Consider the following 12,642-nt stretch of genomic DNA (forward strand, 5'->3'; position numbering starts at 1 on the left):
GGATTTGTTCATATTAACACCGTTGGCTTGTGCTGTCATCCGGGCATCTAAATTTATTAACTTCCTTTACTTTCATGTTAGTAATTTCCTTCCTTACGTAACAGGGCTTCTCATTGGTTGATCTCACTCTATTATGTAAAGCTATTTAAGTCTGGACATCGATAGTAATCTTCAGTCTGCGCTAGCACTGACCTGCTTTTAGGCTCACTTCTCTCTCCTACTCTTGTCTAACTCCTATTACAACTGTACCTTGCCAGAACCTGACGTCATTGTGTACTGTGTTCTACTTTTTCCACTTTTTTGTATTGTAAAGCGTGTAACTTAAAAAATCACGCTTAGCAATCAAATAGTTGTTTTTGTCATCTTTTTAGGACTACAATGTTGAACTTTTTAAACTGCTGCAAATTGAATTGGAAATTGTGTGACCATAAGACGTCATCATGAACATAAGTCTATATAACTATTTCAATACAGGTAATGAACAAGTTTGTCTGAATGTTTTGATGCTTGTTTCTACCACTGTAACATCACTTATTAGTTAATTCCTGTTTTGTATCTAAACAGTGATAGTCCACCATGTACTAAGACAAATGGGTACTTGTGGTATCTACGCATATACGATGTATATACACACTGATGCTATGCAAAAAAGAATTATATTTTTACAATTATTCAATATTCAGAATTTTAAATGATACCATATACTGTTCTATAGTGTTTAATGGAATACTGACAAGATACTTACAATGTATCTATTCCACGGGTCCTGCAGTGGCTAGTCATTTTTATATGCACAATAACACAAGCTTGTATAAGAATAAAATAATAGTTATAATGACATTATATGGCAATACCTGAAAAATTCTCATATGGTTTGTCATCATGCAAGCATAAATGTCCTAATTAATATTCGTTAGAATTCCATTTAAAATCCTATATTTTCTAAAAAGCAATGAATGAAATTTTGAGAGTGGATCAAATGAAAACATTGTCCTCTTTGTCTTTATTCAAATATTCAAGAGAAAAATTGTTAAAACAGATGTTGAAAGTTCAGATTTTTGTACTGTAGCCAGTCAAGACATACTAAAATGGTAGGTAAAATAACTTACAAAAAAATACCTCCCAAGATAAAATAACTAGGACATAGTTACGATAATTCTACTTAATACGAGATGTTCACCATGCAATGGTATTCAATTTCCGTCCATAACTATTTTTACACCGTCTTTCAATTACTGGTATTTCAAGAATTTGTTTTTAAATTACATGTTTCAGGGAAATATTTCTGCATTTGTTATTCAGTGATAAATGTTTTAGTGTACAAAAGAGGAATAGAGAAATGATGGTGATGATGAGAGATGATGAGTACAAAAGAGGAATAGAGAAATGATGATGATGATGATGATGATGATGATGATGATGATGATGATGATGATGATGATGATGATGATGATGATGACAATATGATGATATGATGATGATGATGGTGATGATGATGATCGTGATGATGGTGGTGATGATGATGATGATGATGATGATGATGATGATGATGATGATGATGATGATGATGATGATGATGATGATGATGAAATTACCTGTAACTGGGATAAACAGGATTTATATTAAACAGCTTTCAGATTAATGAATTAGTTTAGTCAGGTTTTGAAGTTTTAGTTACACAAATTTAGAAAGGAGTGCCACAATGGGGTACCTGATGTGTGTCTGACCCCTACAGAATTTTGTTTTATGTTTGTGGTAGTAACTATCATCTTTCATTGTTACTTGATGTCAATACTTTTTAAACTAGAAAAAGATGGGGAGCTGGAAGAATGATCTAAGGACTTTGATCACAAACTCAAGTCACAAACATGTTGATTTCTCGCCAAAATGAGATCACAGCATCATAATATGTTTCAACAAGATTGAATTAGTTTTGAGTTAAAACCATACAATGTTTTTTGTAAAACAATGAAAAAACTCATCCACAAACTCAAAAACCTGAAAATGATCCTGCATTCATGTCCTTGTGTAGCACTATAATCACATTTATATTTTGGCAGAAATTTTCATTTTTTTTTATGTAAATCAAACTGTTTACCATAGGTACCGGGTATGTTATTTCGGATAGACCAATACTGACAATATGTACTGGTGGGCATTGAAAAGGACTGGAACGACTTGTTACGACAAGGTTAAAGAAGAATTAAACAGTTCCTATTCAAAGTATCAAAAACCCTCTGCTTCTCTGGGTTTAGATGTATGTATCATGCTTCCATGCATCATTTTGTGGAGCTTTTGTTCAGTATTAACGTAGTAAATATTATTACCATTACTTGACATCAATAATTTTTAGACGCTGCTGATAAATAGTCTAAATAGTATCATGATGAATGTGTGTTACCTGTGAGAGTTCTGCCATGTGTAACTGTTCAGGAGTGATGTAGGCTTGCACAATTTTATTGTTTTCTTTTTTTCTAATTGATATATCATATTTTATCATAATTTCATCAGAAGTGAAAATTGTGCTGATTTATTACATGGGGCCACACAATACTTAATTAAATTAGTGAAGTAATTGAATAATAGATCTATATTTAGATATACCAGGTAATGTCAAATATTCAGGTATAAAATGACTTACTTTATGGGTTATAAGATACCTTTTAGCCCAGCATCATATATTTTTGATGCATTGTTTAAAAATCCTAATCTGGTAGGATATGATTTGTGAGTGATTAATGAAGGAAGTTTTTAGTCCATACAACTATTGGTGTGACAAACTGAACCAAGTGTATGTTTGTGATTTGTTGTAATTTATTCTATACATATGTATCAATTGATATGCTTGTACGATACATTTGACAAAGTATTTGAATGCGAGAGGTAAGCACATATACATTATGTCATGTGGTGTATGTCTCACAGTTAAATGGATATCTATACGTAGCTGATAGTGTAATAGACAGTAGTATGTACACATTTAACAAATTAAACAAAAATTTATTTGATTAAAATTTTGTGTTATTATTGATTTGTTTGTTTGGCGTATTGCCCTGTGAAAAGTCAGTCATTTTGAGTAGAAATTAATTGAAGGAAAGTTTAAACAAATTTTATTCAATCACCTTGAATATTGGTCTATGTCATTTCTTTTTACAAAATTTATCAGGTATCTTTGAAGGAAAATTCCAGTCAATACCATGATTCTATGATGTAAAGTTACTGAGAGGAAGATATTTGAAGATTATAGCAAATCTGGCCCCTGTTACCTTGGATATGGGTCAAGGTTATTACTTTTTACAAACCTTGTTAGCATTCATTCCAAGAATATTCAATGCAAGCATGACTCTAGGTGTTTTTGTTATTGAGAAGTTAACTGAAGAAGAGAATTGACAATGGACACCACACTACAACATATGATTACTCTGCCTTTTGGACATCAATAAAACATCAAAACACAGTAAAATTATGGTCTTTATTTTAAATAAGCCATACAACTGTATATTGTAGTAGACATATAGACAAGACAAAGACATGTCTTATGAGGCCTACAAGGTCAAGACATAATTCTAAGTTTCACAAGCAATTTTTTGTTTTTGTCAGGGAAAGAGTGAATGTCTTTACAAACTTCATTCTGAACAAGAGGCCCAATGAGCCTGCAATACTACCCTAATATTTAAGGCTTTTCACAATTAGATCATTATTTCACATCATTGATATTCATCCCAAGAAACTTACCAACTAAATATTGTGATTTAAGGCCTTTTGGTTATTGAGAAGAAGTTGTTAAAATGGAAAAGTTAATGGTAATATTGGAAGGACTATAGACCTACACCACAGCATAAGCTCAAAGGCAATATAGGCCTGGTGAGTTTAAAAAAAGTCACCTCTATAGGGTCATATGGTCAATAGCTTTATAGGTGAACTTTTAAAATTTTATTCACCATCAAAATTTGCAGAATAAAATAAAAGAAAAGTATTGGAAACATGTAACCACATTACAAATGAAGACAGAGAGATATCGACCCTGTTGATATCATTTTTGCAGTTTAACACTTCGGAAAGTTTGAAAATCTTACCCTTGCATGAAAGTATCCCTGTCTACATTATACACAGGTGATTCTTTTATGCAAACCACTACACTTCAAAGTCTATAGACTTTGACATTAAAATAATTACACATTTTCATTCAAAACATTCATCTTTCATAAATACTTGTAAAGGTTATAAAAAAAAGTCAAATAAAAAGAACAGATGTATATATGACTTCAATTATCTAGCAAATTCAAAGGAGTTTTAGCACCTACACATTGTACACTGTATCCATTTTAAGTGAAATCTTACGTAGGAAATTGGGCAACATCTATACAATATGTAGCTGTACAATACACACTGTTTCAAGGCTACGGAAACATATGTATTAGGGTGTTATACTTACATAAATAGATTCTTTTTACAATTAAAGATGCAAGCTTCAATGAGTAAAAAAATAATTAAATGCAGTCATTTGAGTGAACATAATGTACACCAGTAAAGTATGTGGTAGATGCTTGAATTACTATTCTAATGCAAAAAAAAAATGTTCACCACTTCACTGAAACATCTGATAGAAGAGCAGATTAATTTCTGTGACTGTCATGTTACAGTAGTAAAATCCTAGTCATGAAGTATACAAATGACTTACAATGTGTAAATGTAACCAACCAAAAAATGCTATCAACTGTGAACACTTTCCAGTTGTTCATATAATTTTTAAATATCAGATATTGTACAGTTAGCTAAGAAAACTTTATCCTACATTTCCCCTACAAGGAATGTGTGAAAAAATCTAGGTATAAACACTCAGGCCAACATATAACTTCTGACCAAAAGTCAAGTGGTGGGTTAATTACAGTCACAATAAATAGTATGTTTTCGTTGATTCTGCTTAACAGCAATAGATATGGATGGTCTATTACCAGACATGGACCTACTGCCAGAAAAATGTAATACACACAGACTCTAGAAATTTGCTTCTTGACTAAAGAAATAGAATTAAAACATATTCCATCATTTGTCACTTATCCGGAGTCTACTGAACTGGTGACTACAACATATCATTCATGCATCTATCAAAAATTTTTTAAAATATTCAACATCATCATTAGCTGAACATTTATATTTTTTTTCCAAAGAATTTTAACATATGGAACAAAATGAAATAATTTATCATGGATTGTAAATAGTGCCTGCCCATCATCAGCTGTCTTCATCACTACTCCAAGTATCTGCTGTGGCAAATATACTTTGAGCCACAACCCCAGCTATTCGAGCCACTTGCTCCTTGTCTGCATCATGCTTGTCCTTGAGATAGTCCTCGTAGGCAGTTTCTGTATCAGGTGTCCACACTAGAATGTTCCTGTCACTGCCACCGGAGTACAACTCCTGATAGTGTGGATGAGTTATACAACAGTTGACACACTTGTAATGACCACGTAAAATATCTATCTGGGTGCCCCTGAATATATCAAGCATTTCTATATTTGTACCATTAGGTACAAAGAGTATGTCTGGACTACAGCCCTGTGTGATACCTATATCAATGTTCTTCTTCCAATCGTTATTCACCTTTCCATAGTTGACCATCGTGTTCTTGCCAGAAGCCACATTCCATAGTCGAATACGGTCATCTCTTCCAAAGGTCACCAAGTGAAGGCCATCCGAGGTGAAGGTCATCCCATTCACATGTCCACTGTGAGCAGTGTTAGCTGAAACAATTTCAAGGCTTTATAATTACCCTGCACTATTGGCCAGATTTGTGCCAAATAAATGTATTCTGTAATCTCCTTAACCTTAAGCAAATGATATCCGAGTGGATCAAAGTTAAAATTAAGTTCATATATAAGTTTACAAGCACACACTATCTTACTTCATGAAACAGATCCATTATTCGTGCATGAGTGGTTCTACCAAAACTTCTGTTATTAAACACAAATTCAGCATTACTAGAGTAACCAGACCTGCAATCTTATTGTATGTTATCGATGACCCACAGCGAAATCAACACTCATCATGCACTACAGTTTTCTTAGAGTGAATTCCTTACAGAGAGAAGGTTATACACCAATAAGGTGATGCAATACACAGCCATGATTACCAAACAAAACACTGTTTTATCTGGCTTTTTTTTCTGAAAGGATAGGAGTACAATATACTTGTACTTTAATTACTGAACGTTGCTTATTTAGCAATCATAGCACGTACACCAATTCATCATTAAGCTAATTTTCAAACAAAAGATAATACACTAAATTTTGTTGTACGAAATGAAGTACATCTGTAGTGTACATTGTAATTGTTGATAACAAGAAACTGAATTAGTTTGACAGTAAGGTTAATGTGTTCCGGGACCACACCCCCATAAACTGATCAATTAACCTATTCATTATTTATGTAAGTACAGTGTAATCATTTATTTCTTTTAATGTCAGTTTTTGTTGAGCTCTTGAATTAGTAAATTCAAAATTTTAATAACATAATCTGTGACATCACTATACACATATTGTGACCTGAGAGTGTTGTACACATATTGTGACCTGAGAGTGTTGTACACATATTGTAACCTGAGTGTTGTATACATATTGTAACCCGAGTGTTGTATACATATTGTAACCTGAGTGTTGTATACATATTGTAACCTGAGTGTTGTATACATATTGTAACCTGAGTGTTGTATACATATTGTAACCTGAGTGTTGTATACATATTGTAACCTGAGTGTTGTATACATATTGTAACCTGAGTGTTGTACACATACTGTAACCCGAGTGTTGTACACATATTGTAACCTGAATGTTGTATACATATTGTAACCCGAGTGTTGTATACATATTGTAACCTGATTATGTTGTACACATATTGTGACCTGAGAGTGTTGTACACATATTGTAACCCGAATGTTGTACACATATTGTAACCCGAGTGTTGTACACATATTGTAACCTGATTATGTTGTATACATATTGTGACATACAAAATATATGTAACACTGTCAGACACACAAGACCACACCAATGATCATGAGAAGCAGGATTAATGTGTACCTGTGTAATGGTTATCAGCAGTCTTGCCGTTATACTGATCCAATGATTTAAGAGCTCCTTTCGCACTGCGAATATCCCACATCAGTACTTGGTTATCCTGACTGAGAGAGAGCATAAAAAAAGTTCAGTCTCCTGACGAACATGTGAGTACGGTATAGTTTACATCAATAACTTGCTCCAAATAACAGTCTAGTAAGATTGTAGATATGGTTCAACTTTTACCATACAATTTCTGGTGCAATGATAGTAAGTTTTATATATTTAACAGCTTCCCCCACTAATGCTGATGTGAGTATGACACCCGCATCCATTAGGTACTAAATCTGATGTGAGTATACCTTTGGTAGGAAGTTTTTCATCCTTAACTTCCTCCACCACTAATACTGATATGAGTATAGTAAGTTTTTTATCCTTAACTCCCTCCACCACTAACAATGATGTGAGTATAGTAAGGTTTCATCCTTAACTCCCTCCACCATTAACACTGATATGAGTATAGTAAGTTTTTTATCCTTAACTCCCTCCACCACTAACAATGATGTGAGTATAGTAGGTTTTTTATCCTTAACTCCCTCCACCACTAACACTGATGTGAGTATAATAAGGTTTTATCCTTAACTCCCTCCACCATTAACACTGATATGAGTATAGTAAGTTTTTTATCCTTAACTCCCTCCACCACTAACAATGATGTGAGTATAGTAAGTTTTTTATCCTTCACTCCCTCCACCACTAACACTGATGTAAGTATAGTAAGTTTTTTATCCTTAACTCCCTCCACCACTAACAATGATGTGAGTATAGTAAGTTTTTTATCCTTAACTCCCTCCACCACTAACACTGATGTGAGTATAATAAGGTTTTATCCTTAACTCCCTCCACCATTAACACTGATATGAGTATAGTAAGTTTTTTATCCTTAACTCCCTTCACCACTAACAATGATGTGAGTATAGTAAGTTTTTTATCCTCAACTCCCTCCACCACTAACACTGATGTAAGTATAGTAAGTTTTTTATCCTTAACTCCCTCCACCATTAACACTGATCTGAGTATAGTAAGTTTTTTATCCTTAACTCCCTCCACCACTAACACCGATATGAGTATAGTGTATCTTATATCCTTGTCCTCTCCCTCACTCATACTGTGAGTATAGCACTCATAATTCTGATGCCAGTAAAGTCAAATCTATATCCTGAACTTTTCCCACCTTATTCTGATATGAATGCAATAATATTTCTATCTATAACCCCTCCCCTGCTAATGGCACTAAGTCTGATTATCCTAAACCCCTCCTCCATGTGTTCTTTTGTGAAGCTAGTACAAACACTGTGCAGTGAGCCCACCCTTTATCTTACCTTTTGTGAAGCTAGTACAAACACTGTGCAGTGAGCCAACCCTTTATCTTACCTTTTGTGAAGCTAGTACAAACACTGTGCAGTGAGCCCACCCTTTATCTTACCTTTTGTGAATCTAGTACAAACACTGTGCAGTGAGCCCACCCTTTATCTTACCTTTTGTGAAGCTAGTACAAACACTGTGCAGTGAGCCCATCCTTTATCTTACCTTTTGTGAAGCTAGTACAAACACTGTGCAGTGAGCCCACCCTTTATCTTACCTTTTGTGAAGCTAGTACAAACACTGTGCAGTGAGCCCACCCTTTATATTACCTTTTGTGAAGCTAGTACAAACACTGTGCAGTGAGCCATCCCTTTATATTACCTTTTGTGAATCTAGTACAAACACTGTGCAGTGAGCCCATCCTTTATCTTACCTTTTGTGAATCTAGTACAAACACTGTGCAGTGAGCCCACCCTTTATCTTACCTTTTGTGAAGCTAGTACAAACACTGTGCAGTGAGCCCACCCTTTATCTTACCTTTTGTGAAGCTAGTACAAACACTGTGCAGTGAGCCCACCCTTTATCTTACCTTTTGTGAAGCTAGTACAAACACTGTGCAGTGAGCCCACCCTTTATCTTACCTTTTGTGATGCTAGTACAAACACTGTGCAGTGAGCCCACCCTTTATCTTACCTTTTGTGATGCTAGTACAAACACTGTGCAGTGAGCCACCCTTTATCTTACTTTATGTGAAGCTAATACAAACACTGTAAGTACCACAGCATTTTACATACATCATTTACATACATCACACAAGTAAGAAAAATATAGATCATTGTGTTTTTATCAGCTTGTAGTCATGATGGGTACTTGTTATAGATTTTAATACTTTTACAGGATTTTTTAAAAGTTTGGAGTGTACCTGTAGAAATTGGAGCTTTTATTATGCTTTCATAAATCCTTACCCTCCTGATGCCAGTAAGAATTCATCCCTGGTTGACCATTTTGTGCAGAAGACCGAGCTTTTATGGCCCTTTAGAGTGTGTGTGGCAGACCCCGACTTGAGGTCAACCAACTTGAGAGTAGAGCTCTGGCAGGCCACAGATATCAAACAGTGCTTGGTGGCTACTGGGGACATGGCGTGACAGTAAACGATGCCACTGAACTCAAACTCGTCCGCTGGCTTCAACACAACAAAAAAGTATGTCAATATATATGTGCCATGTAAATGTAATATTCATAAACGTTGGTGATACATGTATAAAATATATGATAAAATCACAGCATATGGTATCTACAAAAATATTCAATTTTGAATTCCATCACTGTAGTATTTAGTCAAAGACTTCAAACACTGTCATTAAATTAGATAGTGGATATTTTCAGCAAGAAGAAAAAAACATGTAAATGCATCTAATTATGATAAGAAGTGCTTGTCTCAGAGACAACTATCTTAATTTCACTTGTGGTAGCAATAAGTCACACAGTTGAAGGGAAATAACTTGTGCAATCTTGACACCATTCCCAAAGCAATCTTCACCTTCTGTAAAATGTAAAATGAGGTCATCTGCTGTGCTTCTGTGTAAACTAATCTGCTGAATAGCCAAAATAGTGGACTTAAAATCTGTTAGATAAATAAATGCTGTGCCTTTAACTTGAAGGTAACAGTTTAACCACATATATTGATTGAGAATATATTAACGTTGAAGTGGCAGATATAATTATACATCAATGTACATTATATATATCTTAATATCAACATACCACAAGAGTATTTGTGTCCCAGACTTTTAAGAGTTTGTCAGTTCCACTTGAGATGAACATTCCTGTGTCCAACGGGTACCAAATCACTGTTTCCACTGTACGCTTGTGGCGATAACGACTACCTCGACCAGCAAAGCACACAGATTTTGAAGTATACTTCACATCACCGGTGAAATTTTCAAGATCATGGACTGCAACAGACCCATCAGAACTTCCCGATAGCAAACTAAAACAAAAAATGTATTTAAGTGTAAACATGAAAGTGAAAGTTTGGTATCTTGGACAGTACATTGTACATAAAGATGAACTCCTTTTCATGTGTCTCTCAGAAAATTCATGTATGTAACAGAGGTCATTAATTATTTCAAAACCTCTTCTGGTATTCAAACCTTGGAACTCATCAAATATATCTTTTATACTGTATCTTTGGTATTGAATTTAAGTATTTGATGAACAGGTGTGTCAATTGATGAACAACAAATGTGTCAATCGACGTCTCACCTGTGTAACACCTATCAGTAACCCAGATTTCCTATGTTCAAAACAAGAAAAATTAATCCCTTTTTGCTATAAAAAAAACATTTGATATAATAGTTTGGGCCAAAATGACTCAGCTGGCTGTCAACAGACAGTAAAACAATAGCCAAACCAAATAAAATCTATGTCCTAAACATAAGACATAATTGAACAGACACCTGGTATAGGGGCCACAGATTTTTCTACATCCTGTCAAAATCAAGATCTGGTTGAACTGAGTTTCCTCTCCCTTCTACATCACATATTGCCAAACCAATGTCTGGCATGGACATGGATATCTTTCAAAATGTCCAATGTTTGGTAAAGGGTCATGCAGTACATTTATTGGCAGAATTGGGGTGGAACCTCTACAGCATCATGTGAACTTTTGACTTGTGTGGCCTTCATTACACCCAAATGATACTGGTTGCTGTAATGTTTCTATATACATTCTCTCTGATATGATGAAACTACTCATATGGTTGATGTTGTTTTTGCTTAACAAGTTTATGGTTTTCATTTTCAGTCTATAGACTATATACATATGAATATATATTTGATATCTCCGAGATGATTATTGTGTATAAATCTTGTTGAAATATGTATTAGCTTACAGTGTGCATTTCTGAAAGTCTTAGAGTAACAAAAAATATATAGTCACGATTGAAGGTAGATTTTCTCATATTATTGATCATTAGGCATCGAAAAGCCAAACCAATGTCTGGCATGGACATGGATATCTTTCAAAATGTCCAATGTTTGGTAAAGGGTCATGCAGTACATTTATTGGCAGAATTGGGGTGGAACCTCTACAGCATCATGTGAACTTTTGACTTGTGTGGCCTTCATTACACCCAAATGATACTGGTTGCTGTAATGTTTCTATATACATTCTCTCTGATATGATGAAACTACTCATATGGTTGATGTTGTTTTTGCTTAACAAGTTTATGGTTTTCATTTTCAGTCTATAGACTATATACATATGAATATATATTTGATATCTCCGAGATGATTATTGTGTATAAATCTTGTTGAAATATGTATTAGCTTACAGTGTGCATTTCTGAAAGTCTTAGAGTAACAAAAAATATATAGTCACGATTGAAGGTAGATTTTCTCATATTATTGATCATTAGGCATCGAAAAGCCAAAATCCCGGAATTTTCTATCCAAATTAGCGTTGACTGTTCAGTCATTTGCTATCGAGAAAAGCAACAAGAAGAAGTAAATTGTAACAAAACGTGAAAGTATACTCGATACAAGAAAGCAGATATCACATCCTTATTTATTGGTTGTCGATTCCCTGATGCGAAAAACCAGTAAGTAACAAAAATTCAGACAATTTAAGATTAGGAGCGAAAATGTTCAGACTGGTAGAGACCTCTAAGTCAACTCATGGACTCTGGCCATGTCAACTTACTATCTCGACTCCACGGGATCGATGTCTATAGAGTTGATACATCCTAAGTGAACAACCTCGAAATCACGGCGTTTGCTCAAATCCAGAGCGTACGACCGGCGAGTGGTTTCGGCTCTCCTCATGACCAATGGATCGTCCAATCCCGTCTGTCTGTCCGCCAGGAACTTCAGCATGGTTGGACGTTTCAATTCCCAACGCTTTTAAGTACATTTTTTGTCCATGACGCTTGTCAATAGGTATTGCATGTTTTGCTGACAAACCAAAACAACCTCATGATGTCAACATTGGAAATCTTTTGTTAAGTGAGGTATAAAGAGTATCGTTACTGTATTAGTTTCGTAAAAAAAGAAAAGAGAAAGTTGATGGTAGACATATAACTAATTACCATGTGAATCAATGAAATTGAAGGGGGAAACTAAGATTGAGAATCCATAAATAACGCGAGACTGATATAAAATAATTCGGTAGAATCGATTTGAAACTAAATTGAAGCAGTTGTCTCCCTTTGATCAACGTTTA

General features: G+C 34.6%; 1 protein-coding gene across 1 annotated transcript; it reads right to left on the reverse strand.

The window, feature by feature from the left end:
• Nucleotides 1-3,457: 3,457 nt before the first annotated feature.
• LOC132545576 (DNA excision repair protein ERCC-8-like) lies at nucleotides 3,458-12,393 on the reverse strand. The gene is made up of 5 exons (XM_060209267.1): nucleotides 12,124-12,393; nucleotides 10,185-10,410; nucleotides 9,386-9,603; nucleotides 7,080-7,180; nucleotides 3,458-5,744 (listed from the first exon to the last, which is right to left on the reverse strand). The coding sequence occupies exons 1-5, from the start codon at nucleotides 12,294-12,296 to the stop codon at nucleotides 5,236-5,238; spliced, it is 1,227 nt and encodes a 408-aa protein (XP_060065250.1). The 5' UTR covers nucleotides 12,297-12,393; the 3' UTR covers nucleotides 3,458-5,235.
• Between the last annotated feature and the right edge of the window lie 249 nt (nucleotides 12,394-12,642).

This window comes from Ylistrum balloti, unplaced genomic scaffold (assembly GCF_031769215.1).
Source record: "Ylistrum balloti isolate Yb309-2 unplaced genomic scaffold, AGI_CSIRO_Ybal_v1 Utg369850, whole genome shotgun sequence".
NCBI classification, from domain to species: domain Eukaryota; kingdom Metazoa; phylum Mollusca; class Bivalvia; order Pectinida; family Pectinidae; genus Ylistrum; species Ylistrum balloti.